The 25493-nt window shown below is 43.4% G+C and overlaps 1 protein-coding gene across 1 annotated transcript in view; it reads left to right on the plus strand.

The window, feature by feature from the left end:
- The first annotated feature begins 12788 nt into the window (after positions 1–12788).
- WNK2 (WNK lysine deficient protein kinase 2) overlaps positions 12789–25493 on the plus strand; it is a 163142-nt gene continuing 150437 nt past the window's right edge. The window contains exon 1 of the mRNA XM_077821699.1: positions 12789–13466. Coding sequence (XP_077677825.1) covers positions 12789–13466 — 678 coding nt within the window. The remainder of the gene's footprint in view (positions 13467–25493) is intronic.

Raw genomic sequence — 25493 nt, forward strand, 5'->3', positions numbered from 1 at the left:
TTGAGGCATTATGATATTTTCTGCCTTATTATCCACCCCTTTCCTAATGGTTCCTAACATTTCTGCTAGCTTTGACTGCTGATGCACATTGAGTGGATGTTTTCAGAGAACTATCCACAATGACTCCAAGATCTTTCTTGAGTGATAACAGGTAACTTGGATCCCATCATTTTGTATGTATAATTGGGATTGTTTTCCAATGTGCAATACTTTGCATTTATCAACATTGAATTTCATCTCCCATTTTGTTGCCCAGTAACCTAGTTATTCCTAATAAAGAACTGATTTTTTTGTTTTGTTTTTAATTGTAAAGCAATGTGTCTCAAGTTACTGTCAGCCTTGCCTTAACGTATTAAAAAGAACTTGAAGCTTTATTGACTAGATCTCTGGGTCTATCTACAAATCCTTACAACTTCTAAAATTTTCTTGTACAATGGTTCAGCATAGTCCCAGTGGAGTACTCAAAACAAATAATCATCTGATAAACTATTAACAAATAGTGACATTCATTAAAAGATTCAATATGATGCAATGTGTAATAAATAGTATTTAACTAGTTCTAGTTCCATATTATACCCGGGGATAGATTTTTCTAGGAATTGTGTCTATTTCAAAAGTTTCAAAGCTCTATTCAGCAACAGAGCAGAGACCACTCCAAGAAATTTCTCTCTGGAGTGTTAAACATCTACTGTCCAAGGATCACTGGTGACTGATTACACCAGCTTAAAAGTGATCTGTGAAGCAAAACCACACAAAGAACACTTCAGAGTTTTAAACTGCGAGGGAGAAGGAGAGCGTTCTCTTTGCTTCTTAAGACATGTCAAAAACGACAGGGCAGATTCTAAGCTCCAATGAAGTAGAGAGAGATGACGATTTACATCTGCTGAGAATCTGTTCCCAGGTCCTCACTTCTCTGTTTTTTGCCAGACAACCTTGGTAAGATCTTTGGAGGGTCTAACAACGAGATGGGAACAGAACGTGCAGGAAATGCTGAGTAAGGCCATTTATGCAGAACAGGTGACTCCTAAAACATTTACATTTTGGCCACACTGACTTCCTGATTCTACTTTTTTTTAATTTGTGATTCTGTCTTGTAAATGGGAATAATTCAAATTATTCAGCTGTCTCACGCATTTTAATGACGGATTTCCTACAAATATAATTTTTGACTGTCAAATAAGGAAAAAGCACAGTGGCTAACATAAATACTTACAGCAGCGGTTCTCAAACTTTAGTTACCTAATTTTGCCGCGGACCCTCAAGACCCCCTGCTCAACCCTGCCCCCACTCCAACCCTTCCCCCAAGGCCCCACCCCACCTCTTCCTTCCCCCACTTCACCTCTGCTCCTCCTCTTCCCTGCCTCTTTCCACGCTCTCCCCTTAGCGCCCCCATCCTCCCACCTCTCCCTCCCTCCCAGCGCCTCCTGCACATCAGGGAACAGCTACTCCCAAGCCCATTCCAGCCCCTGCAACCCACTCCTTGTTCCAGGGCCTGATCCCAGGCCTCGGGGTGGCTGTCCTAGCCCCTCCAGGTCCTGCTCTCACCTCTGCCCATCCCCCAGATGCATGTGAATTTGCATAGGGGTGGAGCTCCCCCAATCCTCTCCCACCCCGTTCTCCTCCCCCCCACTAAAAGGTTGCTAGTGCACATTAATGTAGTCCCATTTAAACAGTACTACGCTAGTGTACGCTAGCGAACTTTTAGCATGTGCCAGCAGGGTCTACACAGGCCCATTGTAGCACAGCATGCCAGTGTGCACTAGAATTTACACTTATCTAGAGCGGACTAATGCAGAGTGTAGACAAGCCCCAACTCTTTGCACGGTCATGATCTTATTTACCATCCAGATCTGGCTTAGGAGCCAAATAATTTTTTTTTAAAGATAAATCATGACTTTTGGGGCTTTTGCATAGTAAATTTAGTGTTTGTGACGAGTGCTAGATTGACAGGCCTGAGCAACGGACGTCCATTTATACCAAGTATGGCGGCAGCAGTCCCGACGCTTCCATGGTGTCCTACCAATTTGCTTCAAACCTGATCTAAGGAAAGCAGTAGGTATTGAGAAGGTAGTCTGGATTTATGCACGGTCAGACCTTGGTGTGTCTGCTAACACTGACAATTTTTGCCAGTTAAGATGATAGGTATTTATTGCTGTGTATCATAAGCACGGTCCGCTGGAAGCCGCCTGTCACCAAATAACAGTCACATGACAACAGCTCAAGAGAAGGATGCTATGGGGATGCTTGTGTGATGACTATTCTTTGAAAGGCACCACATAAACTAGAATCTATTGTCAAATCTATTTTTCACTCACTTCTCTCCTTTCATTTTACTTTTGATTATTTTGAACACCTAAAATCTATGAAACAAAAATTAGGTCTGGGGACCTCTGAAGTTAATTTCCACTGTCCAAGTTCTGGCACTTCCTCTTTTGTTGTTGTTGTTGGTTTTTAAACTATCTGTGTAGATCTCTTTTGAAAACTGCTGTGACAGCTGCTTTTAATGTGACCTTGATACAGGGTCTCACAAACTCCTTACCTTTTTTTTGGAAAATACACCCACTAAAAATTAGGTTGACCTTGTATTTAAGAGAGAAGCTATCAACATGAATGTCATATGGTTTGTAAAGGGATGCTGCCAGACTGATGATAACAAAAGCATTTATAAAGTCTTTTGCTTCAAAGTGCTTTACAAGCAATACATGATTATGATTATTACTAATTTATTTAGGAGCCCCACTCATGAACCAGGATCCCATTGTGTTATGCATTGTACAAACACTGAACAAAAAATGGTGCGAACATGAAAATATCCTTTTAGATGATTGAATCTGAAACTTGTAAAATTAAACTTTTTATACTCCATTTGGACAATGGGAATAGATTAATCACTTTCCCTTTTGTTTATAATTACCAGTCACTTATACTTTCTGGTTCTTGTGGATTAGTCAGATGCTGCAGTGTCTAAGTAGCAAATACTGTAGGGGAATGTGAAATCCAAATAAACTATTTGCTCCAAAATTCAGATTTACTCCCTCTCTCTCACTTTTCATTGAAGCAGTTCTAATATTTAAAATTAAACCTAAATATATGGACCTCTGCTAAGTATCTTTAAATTCTTGTCTGTTTACTTATAACCACTTATTCAGATTACTAACACTCAAAATTTGCAAATTCTAATTTTGCTTCTCACCGTTTGTTTTCTGCAGGTTACTCATTTTAGCTGGTAAGACTAGAATGAATAATTTCATTTGTTTTGTGTTAGTCTCTGGCTGGCATGAAACAAACACTGAAAGGGAATAATTACATTTAAATTGTCTTCATCGTAAAGGAAAAACTTGTATTCACTGGGATTTGTGAAGCTCTTTAAATAATGGGGCCTAAAAATACTGTTGTTTGTAAATTCAGTAAGGAAAAAAAAAAAAACTCCAGGGCAAAGCACTCAAAATGTGTAAGCCATTTGGATGTGATCTACTTTTCCTGTATTCAGAATACAATTTTAGATTCCTAATTACTTACGCTACGTCTGCTCTATGAGCCGGATGATATTCCCCGACTCTCATCAAGCTAGTACAAGTGTAAATATCACTGTAGCTATGGTAGCACAGGTGGTGGCCAGGCTGAGCTGTGCAGAGTACATATCCACCAGGTTCAGGCAGGATTGTACTTGGCATGCCTCTGCCGTCCCTCCGCTGCCACTCCCCCGCTGCCACTCCCTGTGCTACCCAGGCTGCTATTTATACTCGGGCTAGCTCGCTGAGAACTGGCCCAAGTATGTGTACACATGCAGCGGAATCACACCCCCAGCTCCTAGTGGAGACATAGCCTTTGACTGTAAGATCTTTGGGGCAGGGACCATCTGCTTGTTCTGTGTGTACAGTGCCTAGCACAGTGGGGTCCTGGTCCATTACTAGGGCTCTTAAGTGCTACCACAATGCAAATAAATAATAAGATGGCCTTGTTTGGCCTAAGTGCATGCTCTAAAGCTGGAAACAACATATGTGAGTAAGTTCACCCACACAGCTAGCATCATAGTCAAAGGGGCTAATCTCATGAGTACAGTTATTCATTTTTGCAAGATCAGGGCCTAACACATTGCATACTCAAATTTTATTGCAGGGCCTTTGTCCTCTGTTTCCTGACATTACTCACCCATCATTATTCATCCTTCCATGCTCAAGAGGTATGGGTAGGGGCAGGGAAGTTATTTGGTTAATAAACCAAGAGGACACACATGCTTCATTGTGTTAGCCTGTGCAAAGAGCACAAAGAGCCACTCATAAAGTCATTCTAAAGCACTGGCTTCTTGTTTCTCCAAGTTACACATCCTCTACTCTGCCACTTGCTGGAGTTTAGTGATTTAGGCTCCGATGAATGTTCTTTTCCAAACCGGTGTATGGATTCTACTTGTAAAATGATAGATTGTCTCTGTAACCGGAGAATAAAGAAACAAAGCTGGCATGTTACTGTAACGTGAGAACTAAGGAAAAGCCACATCAAAGATTCAAAAACAAGAGTTTACTTTAAACTAGACCTGATAAAGAAAGTGTCAGATCCCAAATGTTAATATAATCCTTCCCTCTGAAAGTAAAGAAATGAACAGTATGTGCTCATTTTTAAATAAGTGCTGTTTTGAGATTAATATCTTAATATTTGTCAGATCTTCAGATGGGAGGTGTTACAGCAGTCCAAAGTATTATGTTTCATCCTGCAGCTTGGAATTAATTTTAGCAAGGAAGAACTTTTTTTTCTTCTGTTGAATCCTGTATAATAGATTTTGCTCTATATTACTCAGAATTTGTGAGGGGTACGTTATGCTGTTTTTTCTCTATGTAAAGCTTTCTCCCCCACCAAACCAAAGAATTAAATGATGAACAGCTAGACTCAAGCCCCTCATTTATTTGAGAAGCAAATCCTGATCCTGCTTCCATTGAAATCAACAGCAAGTCACTTCAAAGACAGGTGAATCAGGTCCTAGGCTAGATACATTTTCATCTGGGAAACTTAAACTCAGAGCCTTTTTCTAAGATCAAGCCTTGTATACTGTTCTGACCCTTGGTACCCTCTACACCTTCTTGTGTAATGCAGACTAATTGCTCTACAGATCTCATTAACTCCTGAGCTCTGCAGCTCTCGTTAATTCCTGGTTTCTAATGCCCACCTAACACTTTTTTATTTGTGCTAAATCAATAAACAAATTAACATCAGCTGAGTTCTAACTGATCTAAAGAGGCTTGACCCCTGAAACTTGGTGGTCCCCCCCCCCCACCCTGCAGGTCCTTTGTGGTGTGTTAATGTCTCATTGATAGTCAATGGCCAGTAGTGATCATCCTCTAAACTCATTCCTGATGCAGTACGCCATCTGCACCTATGTCTTCTCAGCACATTCCTAGAGAAATAGAGGTTTCTATGGGCAGCTCTCTGTCCCAATGGTCAAATGGAGGTAGAGGGGAAACAAACTGGAAAACATCCTGAAAGCAGTTGTGTGCCAGGATCAAGGCCTTATCAGGCTCCTTCTTAGAAAGTGGAAGCAGAAGCTTTGCAACTCTTTTTCAATTAAATGTTTCCCAAATAATTTTTAGTCCCTTCCTACCGTGGATACCGGAAGTAAATGAGATACTTTTACATGACAATGTGTGTTTGCCACATGCTAAAAATAGATGTTACATATTTTAAAGAATATCCAGAGCTGGCTACAGGTATCTGCAACACATTGGCTCCAATTCCCAGTCTTTTCATACTTAAAATCAGTGCAAGGAGAAAAAAAAGCATTCATCGCTTGTCCAGGAGCATTACTATGGCATTTGATACTTTCTTCTTCTGACGTACGAGAGAGGGAGTCATTAGACACACACATGATCATATGAAGCTGTGGTTTGTAGAAATATAAATATTGCACATAAATGTTGATACGTGCACATTAACTGTCTTGTATAATTCAAGTTTCTCTCTTACTCATTTCTTGCAGCCATAGAATTCTTTCAGCTGGTTGAAATGCTACATAATTGTCTTCCACAAATTCAGATTCACCGTGGTAAAACTGCACGGCAGAAGAGCATTCCACGGAGATAAGACGATGTGCCAGACTGTGATAAACTGGGATTTTACCATGCCACAGCTGCATTCAGCATTGAAAAGCCAAAGGCCACGTACTTCAATCATCTTGGGGATGCTGAAACTCCATTTTTACTTTGTTTCTGAATGCTTAACTTGGCTCAGTATCTCAACGGGTTTCTGGGCTGTGAGGTCTCTGTGTCAGGAAGTGATGCTACTGTGCATATCCTAAGCACAAACAGAAGAGTTAAAGATGAAACTTTAATTATGAGTAGAGCTTCAAAAAATGTAGTGCTTACATTTAATTTGTTTTTGTTTTCAGTTTGTGCCACAATATGTTTTTACTTCATTGTTCGCCTGTGAATGTGGGTTGTGTTTAGTTAACCAAATGTTGTTGCGGAAGTGCCTGAAAGTTAAGAGCATAGATCATAATGGCATGTTTACAGTCACTGTACCCTAATAGATACTCTCTGTATAGCACACCCCTGGTTCCTTTTTCTTCCTAAACCAATGAAGTTTACTCATATTAATATTTACAGTGGTAAAGGAATGTTTTTGTGGAACAGGTTTATGCAGTCTCATCTCCTCTGTAAATCCTAAGAAAATACAATATCAATAGGCTAAATACTATAAGCAATATTGTGTGGAGAAAATACAAGCTATTGCTAGTTTTTAATTAAACATAGTAGAAATTGTGCCCCACTTTCTACACCTATCACAGGCAATGAAGAATGATGGCTAGTGCTATTATATTCCTAGACAAACCTGTCATTTTTGTTCCACAATGAACCTAATTTCTTTAAGGCAGGTAGGCTTGCTGGTAAAGTATAATTCCATGGTCTAAAATAGAAGAGGCTATTTCCCTGCTCAAAACCATATTAACATAATCTGAGAGTCTCAAGTAACATAAAAAAGAGCCAAATACTTGCCCGCATGTGAATTTTGCCATTGAGTTCAATTGTATTATTTATCATAACTCTGTAGAGTTACAACAGACTACAAAAGGAAAAGAGGAACTTTTTTAAAACAGATGGATTTTTTTTTTAACCAGGAACTTTAAAAATGGCTCTTTCACATAATTTTCCATGATAATAGTTGCATGGAGGTTGAAATGAGAGGTATTCTTTCAAGTCATTTTATCCTGTACCAAAGTGATGAGAGAGACAAGGTGGGTGAGGTAATATGGGTGAGGTGAGGTGGACCAAATTCTGTTGGGAAGAGAAACAAGGTTTTGAGCTTATTGGACAGAAATTGGTCCAATAAAAGATATTTCCTCACCCATTTTGTCTCTGTAATATTCTGGGACTGACACAGCTGTAACAACACTGCATATACCAAAGAGCATGTGTAAGTGAAACTTATTTCTGGTCTCTGCTAGTAATACAGGCCCTGCCCCTGCAGCTGGAACCAAACAGGCAGAAATTTATGTCCACAAATAGCTTTATTGAAGTCAGTTTGCTAACCCATTTGGGTTCAATTGCAGGATCAGGACCACAAAGTCTTTCAACTGGAAATCAAGGCAGATAAATAACTAAATAGAAACTTTAAACCTAGCTGTCAATTTTAGGATAACTTAATGAAGGAGCAGATTTGGCAGAAAGAAAGGTGATGGTACTCTTCCAAGCTCCGCCTACAAGGTAAGCTCTGCCCAGGGGAGTTGGCAATATGAGATGTCACTTGTAGAGTGTGCAGATATTCAATATATGATCATGTTCATTGACTCCACAGAGCTCCTTCAACTATGCTCTCCTTCAGTGGGGCTTGAATACAGCTTCATTGGGCCAGGCTGCTTCTTTTATTGTGGGGGAAAAATAAATTGTGATATCTCCCAAAAGCCACCCATGTGTTCTGCAACCACCTTCTTATCTGCTTGGCTCCTGCAAATTGAACAGAGGATTTTAATGAGGACTTCTCCACTGAAGTTCCAGACTGTCTGGGGAGCAGTGGAAAGTCCTTCTACATCTTACATTTACTCTCAGATCTGGAAGATCTTCATGGTCTGGTGTGGCACTAGGAGCATTACTGTCTCGCTCATCCTAATATGCTTTGCATTTCTTTGTCGCTGTTCAAGATGGGTCTCAAAGGCGAGTGATTCATCAAGCAATCCCTCAGCAGGACTCAATCCTTCTCTCCCAGTTTCTGATGTATCCCTAATTTGAGCCTTTAGGGAAGACTTCTTTCCTTTAAAATGGCCCTACTTATTGCAGTGACCTAAGCCAAATGAGTGAGTAAATCAAATTCTCATAATCTCTCTCCCCTATTCTTCTCTCTTTACAGAAGGGCATTTTTGTTGTTTTGGCTTTCTCCAGAACTTGTTCCCAAGGTGGATAGTCAATTTCACCTGAACAATTTAGTCTTAGCACTCCCTTTCTCTGTCCAAATCTGGCATTTTCCCCACCTCACAATGCCAAGAGGCTACATTTGGTCGATGTAAGCAGGTTCTCAAGTTTTATCGTCCCTGTTCTCAGAACTTCAAAAAATTAAGGCAACTGTTTCCTTCCTTTGAGGGTTACAAGAACAAGTTGCTATTGCTATGTGGGCCTGAGACTGCGTTCTCACAGGGTTTGACCAGTCTGGTAGCCTGTCAGATGCTGTTATGCTAGAGAAGCTGCCCCTTTATAGACTGCGCTAATTTCCAAGGTGTGTAAAGCAGTGACCATGATCATCTCTTCGCTCCTTTTTATGTCACTATCAACTGGGCCTCTCTGCTTCTCGGGGTGCCTTCCTTGGCCACAGGTTCTTGCCAGCAGCAGAACTTAGCAGTTTTGCCTCCTGGGATTACTATCTGCTAATAAACTGTCTGTCCTTTTCATCCACTATTGTAGGAGGAAAGAAAAAAGTATGTTCAAAGAGAGAAAATTTACTTATCAGTAATTGTTTGTCTCACACTCTCTTCTACCCTACATCCCACCATCCTCCCTGTTGGCTGGTATGCTGTTGCTTATTTTATTTCCTTGTCAGCTGTTTCTTTCTATATTTCCCTAGCTGGAGAGATTGTTCTTGGACAATCTTATAATAACCAGCACTATGGTTTCAGAGCTTTTCACACTCATTGCTTCTCTAGTGGTAGCATTATAATACTGTCTGTTCTGTAATCTGCTGTCCATAGAGAAGAGATTGTGACCTACAGAATTACCAGTAAGTAATTTTTCCTTTTATTATGTACAGTTGCAAACAATTTTAAGTCCTTCAAATATAATTATAAGTAATAAGTCTGAGCACTTCAGTAAAAAAAATACAATGCACCAATTAACACTGAAATTATAATTATCAAAGACATTAAGCGTATTTCTTAAAATGAAAGCACCACTGTTGTTACATCATTTAAATACCATCTGTTTTCTTATAAAATATTACATTTTTAATAATCTTTGTCTGTTTTTTAATTATCTGTGATTTCCTAGGTAACCAGCTTCTTCATATTCAGAAATAACCCCCTCAGGAGCCGTATTGCTGGACCTTCTTTCTTCTTAACTTTTTTAACTTAATTGCTTTGTTTGTGTGTTAGTGTGATCTGAAAGCTTGACAATACTGGAGCCTGGAACCCTTTTATTTACTTACAGAACACCACTGCCACAACTCCTGCTCATGCAAGCTTTGTTAAAGGGTTGTGCTTGTGTCTCAAACCTGACTTAAAGGGCCTCTGCCAGAGGGGAGAGAAGTTTAGTCTTCAGCTCTGTTCAGGGCTTTGTATCTTTCCTGCCGCTACCACTGTCAGTAGTAGTGACCTATTTATGTGATGTGGATATTATTCATGAGGACTGAGAACACCAACTTATTACACAGTCGCTTCTGACTTGCCAACAGCACGGAGAGATTTCAGTCATTTTTGACATGTGGTGAATTCAAACTAGCAGCTTTGAGCAGAAAGGCTCTCTATCCCATTATCTATCCCCGCCATGAACTCTCATAAACTAATTCACCTGGTTTTTATTCCTAATTCTTTTTTAGACTTGATGTAGCTCAAATAATGGTAAATGGACATGGAGGGGTGTTATGGTCTCTCTTATGTGTCTCAATTATACATCAGAGTGTAAGCTGTTTGGGATATAGACAGGGCCGTCCCTAGATGGGTGCGGGGCCCAGAAAAAATCAGCCTATATAGCCCCCCCTTCACGTTTTTTATACAGGATGAAATCCGGTGTGAGGCAGGGACACCAGTGCTGGGGCGTGAGAGACCATAGAGAATGGCACCTGTGCTAGGGGCAAGGGGGCTCCCTGTGCTGGGAGGGTCCCAGAAAAGGGAGGGGTCCGGGGCAGAAGGGCAATGGAGGGGGTGAGCCTGGCAGTGGCATGTTCTGGCAGTGGTAGGATGCTGGGGGCTGGTGCGGCGGCGGGCAGCCTGAGGTCGTTGCTGCAGCTGCTGGAGATTGAGCCTGAGACGCCGAGCCCGAAAAAGAAATACAATGCGAGCTTCCCACCGGTGAGTGTGGGCCTGACCTCTGCTGCCAGCGCCAGGTCCCCCGCTAGCCACCCGGGCTGTCCTGGCACCCCTAACCCCACTCCCCCTGGACCAGCCTGGCACCCCAACCCCACTCCCCTTGGGCTGGCCTAGTGCCCCCGCATGACATACACACACTGAAGCGTGGGGCCCGTAACAGTTGCCACGATTCGCCATACCCAAGGGCCAACTCTGGATAAAGGGCCAGTTTCTTTGTGTTTATACAGGCCTACCACTGTGGAGTCATAGTCTAGTGACAGGGGTCCTCATCCCTACTCCATCTAAATAAAAATAATTGCTACTCTTCCAGCGGGAGGGGGAAGCCATCACTCCAGGCTGCAGGTGTGTTTGTAATTCTACAGTCATCCACACACTGCAGTGCAATGTAACAAAAGCGCTCGTCTATTCTTCCACCCTCCCTTGCCCCATAGCCTCTTTTATTTCCAGTCCGCTGATTCTATCATACGGGGCACAGCAGTTCACCAGCCGATTCTTTGGTGGTTGGTTGGGTTTTTTAAGAGCGGGGGAAGCTGCAAGTGGTTTGAGACTTAACATCTAACCTGCTCAGCCAAGAGAGAGAAAATTCACTGTCCCTAGAGGCGGTGAGTCGGTGGTTGGGAGCATCATGCTGAGCACACGCTGCAGCAGGTCCCAACTACCTCTAGGAGTAGGATGCTTCCTTGAATATGCTTTGATCGGCTTCTCCACCTGCTCCCCCGTCCTCTTCCATCTGCTCTCCCGCCCCCTTGGGCACCCCAACCTGCTCCGGGACCCCCTAAGATAATCGTCCATCCCTTACCTCCGATCTATTCCTTTAATCCCCCCCGCCGCCGCTGCCGCTCCTCTACGTCCCCCGCCGCCACACCCCCAATCTGATCCTCCCTACCCGTGAACGCCCGACGTCCGCTCTCCCCACGCTAGGGCTAAGGGCGCCGGATAGGGCCGCAGCTTCTTCACAGGCTGAGGGCGGGGAAGCGCTGGACACGTGCCGCTCGCGGCCGCCCCAGGAGCCCGGGGCGAGGCCGGCTGGGGGTGGGCAGACCCGCGCCCACCCGCCCATTGTTCCCCGAGGCGGGTCTAGCCGGCGACCCACGCCCCCGGCCCTCCTCATTGGCTGGCGGAGGCGCCCGGGGCTCGGGCCGCTCAGTGGAGAGCGAGGTCCATTGACAAAAGCGCCGGGCGGCGGGGCCGGGGGCGGCCGCCTGCCGGGGGACGGTGCTTGCTGCTGCTCAGGCGGGGAGGGGGCGTGGGCTGCTCTGTAACCCCCCGCAGTGATTGTTAGCCGGGAGCTGGCCGCAGGCTGCGCTGGGCAGGCGGAGGCTCGAGGCAGCGGCTGCAGGGAGGCGAAGGCTCCTGCGAAGAGGGGGCGGCGGTGCTAGGCTGGTGGAGCAGGAGCCGTGCGGCCGGGCGCGCCCGCTCCCTTTCCATGGCTGCGAGGAGGGGTGGGCCCCCCTTGGAAGGTGAGCAGCCGGCGGTGCAGCGTCGGGGGATTGGGTTGGGCCCGCCCGCAGGTGAAGCAGCAGCTCCAGTGTGCAGCTGGGGCACCTGCACCGGGCTGGCGCAGTCGGCACGCCGGGAGCGGGCGGACACAGCTTGCAGGCAGCAGCCACCGCCCCCTGTTTGATGCCCCCCCCCCCCCCGCCTGCCGATGCCGTGCTTGTGCCATGCATGCTCCCCCACCCCGCCAAGGCGAAGGATTAACGGCACGAACCCCCTCGCCCCGACTGCTGCGGCAATCGCGGCCTCTGTGGGTAGGGCTGGCGGTATTGGCCTCGGCTCCAGCCAGCCACCCTCCCGCTCGGGGGAGTCCCCATATGGCTTTGCGGCGAGAAACGCTCTGCCTGCAGCATCGCTGATGAGTGTGCCACGGCGGGGGAGGGAAAGGGGGCAAGTCCGCGGAGGGGGGAGGGAGCACCGGCTGGGGGGGGCGCGAGGGGGGCTCCGTGTGTGTGTGGGGGGGGGGGTGCAGTGTGCGTGGAAACCTAGCGCGGGTGGGGGGGAGGGGCAGCGTGCCTGGGGAGAGGGGCCAGCCGGCTGGGAGGGCGGTGCTGTGGGGTGAGGGTGGTCGGGGGTAGCGGGAGGAGAGGGGTGCGCGCGTGCGGGGAGCAGGTTCCCCCAGGGCCGGGCTCAGCAGGGCTCTGGGGAGCGCGGGTGCGGGGCCTGTGGCCGCGGGGGCGTCAGTGCGCTGCGCTCTTCCCCGCAGGTGCCCGGGCCGGGGTCCCGCAGGCGGACGGACCATGGTGACTTCCCCGCTCCGGGGACGGCGGCAGCAGGAGCCGGAACCTCAGCGCTAATGGAAACTGGGTGCGCTGCCAGCTCCGCACCTCCGCGGGGGGGAGGCGGCGCGTCTCCAGCTGCTGCTGCCCGGCCCCCGCCAGCTGACGGGAGCGCGGCCGTCGGTGGGCTCGGCAGCCGGAGCCGGGCGGGCATGGAGACCGCTGCGGTGCCGGAGCGGGGCCTGGCCCGTGTCCCCCCTGCCCGCCCGCCCGCCGGGAGGGAGCCCCGAGCCGGCCACCTGCGGTTCCTGCGGAGGAGCGTGGTGGACTCGGACCAGGAGGAGCCGCCTCTCGAGCTCTCCGCGGCCGAGCCGCGCCGGATCGTCCTGCTCTCCAAAACCAGGAGGATGATTGCAGAGAGGGCCAAGGAGCGGCACGGGGAGGCCGAGCTCGAGCCCGCTGCGGCGGAGCCAGCGGTGGAGCCCAAGGGGGCCGCCCCTGGGGGGCCGGCCGCGGCCGAGGAGCAGAAGGAGCCGGGCAGGGATGCGGAGAGGAAGGAGCCGTCGGACAAAGATCAGACCAAGTCCAGGAAGGAGGAGCCCGAGGAGGAGGAGGCCGACATGAAAGCCGTCTCCACCTCTCCCGACGGCCGGTTCCTGAAGTTTGACATCGAGCTCGGCAGGGGGTCCTTCAAAACGGTCTACAAGGGGCTGGACACGGAGACCTGGGTGGAGGTCGCTTGGTGTGAACTTCAGGTAAGCTGGGCTGGCCTGGCAGCTAAGGACACAGCCTGTGCCATCTACAGACCTGCAAACGCAGCCTTTAGAGTCCCCATTGCTGATCCTTCTGCGTCTAACTATAGCATGTGGTTTTGATTGGCTCAGAAGCTGCCACCTTATGTAGGCTCCTGCCTGCCTTAACCCCCTCAGCACTGGGCCTGATCACTGACATTTCTGGCAATGTAATGGGCTAAGGATGAGACTGATGAGAAGGTCAGGAATTTTTCCCTTGGCTGCCCAGAGATTGTCAGAAGAGGCTTCTGGGGGTAGTCATATGTCACTCAAACTGACACTTGAGACATCTGTAACTTGATTTAGCAGGAGTCTAGCTGTCTGTAACTTAAAAAATACGTTAAAGATCTTAAAAGACAATTGCACAAAATAGATTTACTTCCTTTACAAATCTAAACATGGCGGTTGTGGGTCTAGGGTCTCTTCCCACTGAAACCTCCTATTTTGAAAGGGTTATTAAGCTGTCACAAACTCATTCTGAATTGAAACTTGGGAAGCACTTTCTAATCAAACGTGGCTTATATATTTTTGGCCATATCTGAGTTAGTCTTTCAGCAAAGTCAAAAATGTGTGGCTTCAGATGTCTTTTTGAGCAAATACAACTGAAGTCTCCCCGCCCCCCCATCTCTCAATTTTTTTAAGCCTTTGAGTCCTGTAGGGTGAAATAGTACATTAATACAACTCTAATTAAAGGCCTGAGACTCTTCAGTTTCTGGGCATGGACACTACATTCTTTTAACTATTCCTGTAATTCTTTATATTTTTCATACAAACTTAAATGTACCACAGGCCATGTGGGTTATACAAATTGCAACATGATGTACCCCAGGGTTTTTTGGTGAAGTTTTTGCTATCTGTTTCCTGTCTCCACCTAGGTTAGTAACATACATTAACATGAGACTTAAGCTGTTGTGACTTTTTGAATCCTTAGTTTTTTTCTTTTAGTAAGATCTTCTTTCTAGACTACCTCTTAAACTAGGTTGTGTTGTATAGATTTTGCTGGGGCACTGACATCTGTACCTCAAATTGAGCCATGATGGCACTAATCCTGCATTCCTTGTGCACCCAAAACTCCCACTGAATACAGGATCGATCCTCTTGCTGTAATAGTGTCTAAGTACAATTAGTAAAGGATAGAATGGAAGCCCCGATTCTGAAAATCAATGTAAACTCTACTTTGCCTCCTGTGATAGGCAGCTGAGTGGACATACAGCCTTGTCACTTTGGTTGATTTTATTGTATGGTATTTTGTAATCCATTGCAACCCCATATTGTTTAATTAAAAGTGTAGGGAATATGTTTTGATTTTTCATTTGAATTTCTCCTATTCTGTTAAGAGCCAGTGAAATAAAAACAACTTGCTTTACTTGTTGGGTTTTTAAAAGCACTGCAGAGCCAGCATTATGGTGTATTGCAGCAAGAGAAGTACAAAAAAAGGCAAGATAGAAAAGGTCCCAGTAGCACAGGGGAGACTGTATGAGAATCAGGGGAGAAGCTGCATAATTGACAATTGGAGAATTTGTCATGCTGCTGGGAGGAAAAGAGAAAGGCATCATCGCAAGCTGGCTTTGTCATTCCGGTCTGGGTTTGGTTGGAGGGCGCAAAATATTAGCGTGTGTAAGTTTTTATTTTAATAACTAAAGGTTCATTTAAAAATGTTTATCCAGTTGTTCGCTTCAAGTGAATGTTTGGATATAATGAAAGGTCAATATCATCTGACAATCCTATTGTGGCCCGTGTTGTGCAAATTCTGTCCCAACAGAACAGTCAGCAATTTGGAATTCATTTTGCTGTCAGCTTCGTTTTAACTCTGCTTTACTAGAGTAATGTTTAAATCTATAATTGACTATCCATAGCTGCTTAGAAAGATCATTATGTCAGAAAATAGATACTTTGCAAATTGTAATCTTCTGGTAATCTAAATCCTCCATGAATCTTTACAAATGGGTATAGTAAGCTACACTGTAAAATTTCACTAGTCTGTTTTTACCCCTCATTTCATTTGGGTAGGAGATCTTGAATGTGCTCCTTTGTGGAGAAGGTGTTAAGAGGGTTAAAAACCTCTGATTACCCATATAGATCAAAATGTCTTTTATGGAAGAAGGATCTGTAATCATTACTTTACATTCCATTATAAACCAAAGGTACCGCTTGTTTCAAATCTGATGGAGCCACTAACCATTGTTTCACTATTTTCTACAGACTTCTTTCTGTATAATAGCTCTAAATTGAGAGGTCTAATTTTTGGACTAGACAAATACGGGAAAAGTGATAAGAATTCATCAGGGTATTTCTGGCTTCCACTTCTAACAAATCAGTGTCAATTAGTTGTATAGATTTGAAGGTAATGTTGGAGAAGGGTCAGCTTCCAGGAGATGGTATGTCAGATTTTCAAGTTACTGTTGAAACTTGTTTTGGATTAATGAAGTGTAACTGAGTGGTGACTGCAAGGTTTTGATTTATGTCAGGCATATGTTTTCAGCCTTTATTTGCAAGAGAAGCAAATAGCCAGCATTATACACTGATGGAGTTATGTATTACTTTTATAATCCTGAGTTGCATGCACTTGATGTCTAAGGCAGACATTTCTAAGTAATCCTGCTTATTTACAACATTTCAAACATTTCTACATGTACCTGGTCAATTATACTTGAGTCTGTTTTTACTTTTCTATAGAAATGTGGTCAGTTGCAAGCGGCAAAGTACTCATACAAAACCATCATTACCTGACAGTTGAAAACATAAAATGTCTATCTTGATACTTTCATCCCACAGAAAACAATTTTTACATTGCTGAATTTGAACGTTGCATCTGTAGATTTCTTTTCGGGGAAGTGTACACATGTTCTTGTCTTTTTTTCCAGTGAGATCCCTACATTTCCATGCTGATCAGTTGTGCTTCTTAAATCTTGGTTACAGTACACACAGTCAAAATTATAAATAGTGGGAGGTTTTTAAAAGTAAGATCATCTCACAGGTATACTTGAAGCTTAGAGAGTGAGAGCCAATGGAACACCTCTGCTATATGTAACTTGATTAGCTTTCAATGAAGATAAAGTAGGAAAGAGAAAAGTTCTGCTTTGGCAAAGTGATGCAGTAAATGACACTCTTCATGTCTAACTTGATTTTTCTAAGTCTGCGACCCAGAAGCATGTACCCCTAGTATTTCAATTTATCTTCTCATAGATTGAATTTCCAAGCAGCCATCACTCTTTTGTCCTTGCTCAGCTATTTTTTCAGTCCAATCATAGTTTTTGTTGTTGTTTTTTTTTTTTATATATATCTAGATGAAAGCGTTGTGAACCATTTTTGAGATCTCTGTATATTAAGCCACTGGAAGTTTTTTTCAAGAAGTTAATTTTAACTAAACTTGAAGTCCAAAAAATTATATATTTTTGTAGTTTAACTGTGATTGAAGAGATGGGCTAAAGATGTAGAATTGGAATCATGGATAGCCTCAGGTTAAAAGTTGAATTGAAACTAGGGTTTAAGTTTGCCTGAGCAAGATATTAAGACTTTAGCCAAATCTTAACTAGAAAATCAACTTCTTTACTATGTTGAATCTAGCCTGGAACTTTTAACTATTGGCAATGGTATTTGTGTACTTGCTGAAGTTTGAAAGGGTTCAGGTTCTTGTTTTTGTCCTCCTCTAGTTAACTGGTGGCACATTGCAGCTGTATACTGAGAATTCAGAATAGCCATATTTCAAAATGCTGTGCCTTCTAACTATAATTTCAGTTCATGAGCAAGGAACGTTAAGATTTGCCAATAGGCAGGTTAAACGTTCTTTTTAGATAGATGCATGCTGAAGAGCTTGAAAGTGTAAGTCCCTTTTTGGGACTTGTAGAAAAATTCTGGGGGAGGCCATGTACAGAGCTACATCACTGAGTAGTCCTCACTAGTGCTCTTCAGTTCCTATTTTGATTCTGATCACTGAGGTTTCTATTTAGAGCTTTTTGTTTGTAGAGCCACTGTTGCAAAATTAGTAGGGAAAGAGGACATCCTTTGCTTGTCCTTCTTTCAAAGATGAAAGGATCAGAGAAGTGGCTACTTATCACCAGTGAACATTATTAAAGCACCCCCCTCCTACTTAAAATGGTTGTCCAAGGCCAAAATCTTATATTTTGACTACCGCCTCTTAATTACATTTTGAAGGCCTCCTGTACCTATATCAGAAAGTCCACTAACAGGGTTGGCAAGCTGGTCAGATAATGTGAATTGACTACCAAATATTCCAGCAAGAATGCTGTAATGTAGGTGTCAACGACCTACTATTTTGTTGCATCATGGTGCCATCTGTAGCAAGCCTACTTAAATGTTGTGATCACTCACTTTACTACATGCTAATGCCACTTGTGGGGGAAAAGGTAAATTAATTGCAAGTTGAACATCTTGATTGGCTGGAATTTTCTAGAACAAACATATGCATGTTTATTTGGCCTGGTATACAAAGTACACGGCTGTTTACAAAGCATATTAAACAAAGTAAAAGGATGTACCAGCCCCGAAGAGTTTACAGTCTAAACTGATTGGACAGATATACAGAAATAAATTCAGAAGGGAGTGGGGGAGGGAGAAAAGTGTTCAATCATGAAACCTCCACCCTCAACACAGAGAAGAGATTCACAGCCATTAAGCTGCTTGAAGAGTTGGCCTAATTATCATAAGTGCATTTAAAAATTACACACACAGCAACTATAAAAGAAGAAAGTAATTTCATTTTTTCTTTTTTCTGTAGCTGTTCAGTCTGGAATAACTCACACTTAAATGCTAAAACGTAATAATTCTTTCTTGTTTTAGACCTTCATTTAATACTTGTTGCATTTTCTGAGCTGAAATAGTTCAAATAATTACACAGCTTTTTGTAATTAGTCATTCGGATCTATCCAAGGCTAAGCCTATTGGTGAGCATAAAGTCTTATTCTTTTATGTCACTGTTCTAATAAACTAGTGCTTTAAAATATTTCACCAGTTTTTTTTGGACCACTCAAATGCCCAACCCTCTCCACCAGTGTGTCTGGACTGCATTGGATATATTCTAAAGGCAGATACATGCCTTAGTGAAATAATTGACTTGATTAGAAACACAACTGAGGTGATTCATGTTGCCACCATGACTTTCCTTTTAGGGTATTAGTCTGAATTAAAGAACTATAAGCACAAGTTGCAATATTTTGAGAACCAACTATGTTGATTTTCTTTAATTTATACATTTGTACTCCTTTGGTATATTCTTTGCATAAGAAGCTCATGCCAGATTAGTTGATGACTAACTGATTTTAATATTGTTTTTCAATATTCTATTGTTACAACATGAGATTAGGTTTAGGATTTTAATTCAAAGCATTACCTCTGGATCCATGTGCATTTGCTAATCTTTGTTTCCAAGGGTGATATTTGTCTTGAAAGCTCATCTTACAATTTGGAAACTGAAAATTACTTAAATGGAACAAAGCACTTACAAGAATGATCATGTATTAATACCAGTTTCTTACTTTTTAATGAAGGGAAGACATAGGGTTTATATTTAATTTAATTAAACATTTAATGCTGTGTAGTAGAAAATATTCAGCATGATGCTAAATGGGGTCACTCTTGCAATGTTTTTCCTCTTACATTTTAATAATTCATGTATTGAACTAAGTGTCAGTGTTCCAATTAGTCTTCCAAATGCTAACTGAGGCCTTGATCCTGCAAGGTGATCATGTGGGTGGAATCTTGTGTTTGTGAGGAGCCCTATTCAAGGGAGGAGGTCACTGAATGGGCAACTTTAATAGCTGCAAGGTAATTCTTGTTTGTATATCACTGAAGGTGTGTTTATAATATCTCCAATTAACAAGCAGCCACAAATATAACCAACCACCTTTCAGATAATGTAACAGTTTGTTTAAAGTGCAACTGTCTGCTCTGGATAGAGAGGTTATAACAAACAGAAAAACTTGAGTTTTTCATTGTTGCATTAGCTTGGTGTTCGTACAGCTCATAAAGGCTGACAACTGTTTCATTTATTGATTCAGGGAAAAGGCTGTAGATTCTTAATAGGCTAATACACTATTAATTATCAATTTAAAATGATTTCTTAGTCTGAATTAGCAGGACTAGTTTAGAAAATGTTCTTAGTGAAAGGTAGGGAAACCTGCATCTTGGGGTTCTAATTCTGTATTAAGACTTTCTCAATGACATTACAGTAACTTTCAACCAGACTAGCTTTATCTGAACTTCAAGATAACTCTTGAAAGGGTGATTTCTATTAAATTCTGATTGTTAGTTAATTTAATGGAACTTCATTTTTGAAAGAAATAACAGTAAATAAAATTTAGACAATGTTAATAGGAAAACAACACTCTAACGTGTACAGCATAAAGTCTTCATGTGCTGGTATAGCTGTCAGTGGCATTAGAAAGCTAGGTAGAAATGTGGCACTAAAATACCAGTAAACTAGATTGCTGGATTTGAGAAGCATTTAAAAACAAACTGGAACCCATAGCAAGCAGAGCTGAGCCAAATCTCAGATACTTACTTAGAATTTAATTAAATTTGACTTTCTTTTTGCACTTGAAAAAATATTTTTTATTTTAAACAGCTAGATATAAGTGAGCTGGAAGCTTACATTCATAACTTTGCTTTGCTAAACACTAAAATTCATGGGTTTAATAGAGACCCTGGATTTATGGCTGATTACAACAATCTGTAATCCACTAAACCCCCCTTTTGTTTTACGACCACAAGGGTGTAAATTGGCCACTTCACTTTGCGTGGTCCCTTAGAATATGTACTCGCTACTTATGCTAAACTATCTGCTCAACCTTGTATTTAGCTGTGACACGGATTATCTTTCCCAGACCTGAGGAAGAGCTCTGTGTAGCTTGAAATCTTCTCTTACCAACAGAAGTTGGTCCAATAAAAGATTGCCTCACCCTCCTTATCTCTCTAATATTGGTCTGGTGTTGTAACCACACCACTACATACAGCTATATATTTGTCTCGTAAAAACATACTGTGGATGTATCTGAGATTTAGTCTGGTGAGATACGGCTAAGAAGAAAATGGGTGAAAATTACTACAAATTTGTCTGCCATGAACTCTGCCCCCTTTGCTCATGTCTTGTCCATAGTTGGTAGAGAAACATTTTATGTCTAAAGCATAGCTGCAGGGCTTGTTCTGCTCCATGTAAACTTTTATGCAAATATTTAATGTGCTAATTTGCATATTTACAAATCTACATACGACCGTAAGCTTATGGTCAATATGCTCTTCCTTGAGCAGTGGCGAGGATGGGACATGGGAACAAAACTTGGTAGCTTGGGCTAGGCTAGCTACTTAAAGGTGGTGAGAGGGTCAGACTGGGGAGTAACTGGATGAGTAGCTACTGGAACGGCTGGAGGTTAGGGAGCTCTGGGACTAGGTGAGGCTGCTGCCTGGCGGGGGGCAGGGGAGGGGAGGGGAGTAAATGCAGGGACTCCTGAATGTTTTGGTGGGAATAGAGGGTCCTGGGTGCTACTAGAGGGAATAGTAGAGCTCCTGGGGTGCAGTTGACTGCTCACTCAGCTGTGGCTGGGATTGTGGGTTGGGGAAAGCCTGGTGTAGGTGCCTTTGCAGGGACCAGTGGGAGGCAACTTGGGTCTGGTACTGGGAGAGGGACGGAGGGTGTCACCGTCTTCTCCAGGCACCATCCCCTTTCTCTCCAGCTGCCATTGACATCTCTAGACTACTCCTCGCTGGAACCAGCGGGAGCAGGGTGCCTGGCTGCCTGTTCGGTAGGTGCCAGTAGCTTCTAGCATCCAAAAAAGCAGAACTGCAGGGAAATGTGGATGGGTGACATCTGAGCTGGGCTGTGGGAGTATGGACATAACTGCCAAATGCTTGACTGTCAGGTGGGATGTGATGCTTGGCAGCCCTGCTGAAGGAAGGAGAGATCTTCAGTGCTCTGAAATGTGAGTGGTTCAGTCAGTTGGTGTGTGGAGAATACTAGAAGTGGCCATCAAGGAATGCGGAGTTAGTATCTTGTTTTCCGATTAATAACTACGTTTGGAGGTAAAAGGGAAGCTAGAGTTGTAGACCCATCACTGCGTGGAGTGCATACAGCTCTGTAAGAATATTAGGGTTAAACAAGCATGAGTATGGCTTCCTTCCTATCTGCCTCCTAATGTCTGGGGACCTCTGCCAAAGTCTTGATGAAACGTGGCTGCAACGTGGTTTTGGAGGCCTGCAGAGCTAGAGATAGAACATCCCGTCCATCTCTCGCTGCTGCTACCCAGCTCTCAGAGATTGAGTTATGGGGAGTAATGAACCTCTTGCCTGTTGCTCCTTGGGCAAGGTGGATTGATTACAAAGCTATTTAAAGGAGCAAGCAAGAAACCTTGGTTTAAAAAAATCAGTTTAATTTGTGTTTTGCATTTGTACTTTATTTTCTGAAAGAGGTTGATTCTCATTGGTTGGTAACCATTAAAATGTGTTGATTTACAACTAAACATAGCTTTGCAGTAAAGTGATGCTGCTTTTTGCTAGCCAGGAGGATGCACTATATCTGCATTCTTACACTTTATTCAGATGCTTAATTTTTATTTTTTGTTGTGGTAGAAAATGGTGAATGATGCATTTTTTTTTTTTTTATTCACTAGATTAATTTTTTACTTGTGATTTGTGTCAAGCCCTATTTGGATGGAAATTCAAATTCAAAACACACAGCATTTTTTTAAAACTATGTATCCAGCACATTTTCTCAAAACATTTTTTGCTTTTAAAACATGTATTGAGCAATGGAAGTATTAATGGTAGTTAATTAATTGAACTGATTATTTGTGATCACCATGTCTTTCAAGGTTTTAGAATGAGTAGATCTCATGCCCTCGCACCTATATTTTATTCATACATTGGAAGAGGAAAATAAGATTTCTTGCTTTTTCAAATCCCATTTGGTTTCTTAGCTTAGAATTAACTAGTCTTTGAACTGGAACTAGTTGAATAGACTGTAATGCCTATTCTCTCTGCACCTGCAGAAGAGGCTACTGCTGTTGAAAGCTGGTTTAGTATTTCAATAAGCTCTGGTTTCAGGTCATTAGCCAATGACTTCCCTCAGCTTAGTGGGTAGACTTTCTTCAAAACTTGGCAGCAGATATGTACTACTTTACATTAAATACAAAGAAATAATATTAATGATTTGAATATTTTATTATAAATATGGGCCTTAATCTAGGTTGTCAATTTCAAATTTAATTTTTAAAAGGTTTATTTTTAAAAAATCAGATTTGTTAAAAATTTGTATCCACCTTGTCCCTAGGCCTACTGTGGGGTTACCAAGGAGTGAAGATTCTTCAGTGTCCACTCCTGCAAACCATAAAAGACTCGTCCGGCCTCACCTTGAAGGATGAGGCCAGTGGTTAAGACACTAGCTTCAGACTCAGGAGACTTAGGTTAAAGTCTCAGCTCTACCATAGCCTTCCTCTATGACCTTGGGCATGTTGCTTAGTTCATGTACCTCAGTCTCTGAAATGGGGATAATAGCACTTTCCAACCTTAAAGGGGTGTTGTTTATGATAAATATATTAAAGATTGTGAGACATTCAGATACTACACTAATGGGGGGGGGGGCAATGAGTACCATAGATAGATATGTCCTTCCCTGCACCCCCAGGTGAGCCTTGTGAAGCTCTTCTGAGGCCTCTCAAAGCCATACTCCCATGTAAATCTTGGGAGGAGAAGCTGACAGTCTCGTGAAGCATTAGGATTTTTGGAGGTCGGGGGTGGGGCCCAGTCTTCGAGTTGTGAGAAATCCACTCCCCACAGCCTGAATAAAATAGGCTTGTGTTCCACTTTCAGTCTAGTCAGGTCTCCGAGCCAAAATAAGTTAATGGTGACTAACAGACTTTAAGGCTTGTTGGAGTTCAGGGATGTTGAACCTTAGGAAAGGGGCTTATGAGCCTTTTGGGGGCTTGCGGGAATTCTCTCCTCCTACAGATCTGTATACCCACAGGAAGTGGGGGAAGGCCCGCTGATGGTCCTGGGTTGTGCTCTTGCAGACCCTTTCTTCCTGCAGACCTCAGGATGTGCATAGAGAAAAAATTGGCAAAAGCATGAAGCTTGGAAGGGATCATGCGGTCTTCGTTCCCCACTTTCTGTGAACCTCCTTTGGTCTGCGTCATGGAAGAAGCCCAAGCCTCATGACCCTTAAGTAGCTGTGACCCAACGACCTCTTGGTGCCAACTGGCAGGGGGAGTGCATGGGGTTTTACAGGGATGCCCTGAGTCAGATATATGCATAATCACATTCACTAAAGGGTGGCATGTGAGGTCTCTATTGAGAACCAATAGCCCAGTAATGGTCACAATCACCGCAAAAGCATGTGCGGATAAGATTAAGGAGTTGCGTGTCTATACTGGAAATTATGTTCTTAAGGTCTTCAAGGTGAGGCAGGTCACCAGAGGGTGACACACCTTGGACAGACTCCTTTCAGACAGCAGGCAGGAGAGGCTTCTCTCTTGTTTGATTTTGTGTGTGTTGTGCATTCTCTCTCACACTATGCATATTTGTGTATTGATGCTGATTAGGAGATTACTCCTTTCTTGTAGATTTTGCAGACAGGAAAAAACAACTAGCAGGGGGTGTCCTGCTTATGACTAAGATCAAAGAATTAGTCTGCTATATCAGAGGGTGCAAACAGACAAGATTTTTCTCATGGGAGGCATGACTTGTCTGATGAATGGAAGATCATAGCCAAGTCTGGCTGGAAGGACTTGGGGTACGCATTGCTTTGTAAGACAGGAAAGTAACTAATTAAGTAAGCCTAGGTTCTAGAAGGTGTTACGATTTTACTTTATTTGTAACCATTGTTTCCAATACTTGTGCTTGCTGTCACTGGAATCTCTCTACTTTGTTATATACACTTTCTCTTGTTGTTGCTATAAACATATCTAAGTGCTGCGTGTCAAGCAGAGTGGTGATTTGAGGTGTAGCTGGTAAGCTGGGATGTATTGCAGCTTTGGGAGCAGCAGATCTGTGAGCATTGCCAGTGCTTGGTGGAACAGGGGCTGGACCCTCCAGGGAGAAAACGCTCCGAGAACTCAAGGACTGGAATGTGCCTGTTGCTAACTTTTAGAGAGAGCGTGGCCTGGGGAGGCCTAGAGAGGTGTGCTTGTGTTGCCTGGGGCCGACGATAGCGTTGGAGACCTGACCCTAGGTAGGCACAGACAAGGCTTCCTCATGCTAAGGGCAGATGATAATGTGGTGCTTTGCTATCCTGGGTACCCCGGGAAGCATCACAGAAGTGCTCGGGGGGTGGGAGGGGAAACGCCTGTACCATTCTCCAGGGGCCTAAGGAGGCTTGTTGCTTCAATTCATAAGCCATAGGAACTTTGTTGCTTCCTGCCCTGCCCTGGTGTCGTTTGTAGAAAAACAGCCACTAACAAGCTTCCCCAGGGATTGGTCTATGTTTTGAGGTCTGACTCATCAAGAACTTGGACTACAGTTTTTTTTAAATGACCATTTAGGTCTCTAGCAGTCACTTGACTTGCTCCAAATAAGCACAACTCTGAAGTCAGTGGAATTGTGCCCTCTTTCTCTTAAACTCTGCTTTCCATGTAAAAATAGTCTGCGCGTATATATGTTCAGATTTAAAATACAAATGCTGTATACATGGTGACATGACTTACAATAAATGATTGTGTGCTGAACTGTACACCGTAATGTACCTTTTGCATCCTGGTTATTCATAGGGATAACGGAAGATTCGTTCGACAGCCATTGTCATGGGGATACATGTGTTACGGGTTAAACTACCAATGCGAGAGAAACTGAAGTTCTAATGCCATCTGCTCTTCAGCTGTTCGTGCTATAGAGGGATACAAAACACTTATTCAGGAACTCGAGAGAGATAAGAGAGAGACTCAAATAACATCTTTTTGTCTACTTTCTGTAAACTTAGTTTGATCCATGTCCAAATTTGTTTTTAAATGGAAAATTATACGTTCTTAAAAAGATCCTTAGTCTCTTGTG

This window comes from Eretmochelys imbricata, chromosome 7, assembly GCF_965152235.1.
Source record: "Eretmochelys imbricata isolate rEreImb1 chromosome 7, rEreImb1.hap1, whole genome shotgun sequence".
Taxonomy (NCBI): Eukaryota; Metazoa; Chordata; order Testudines; family Cheloniidae; genus Eretmochelys; species Eretmochelys imbricata.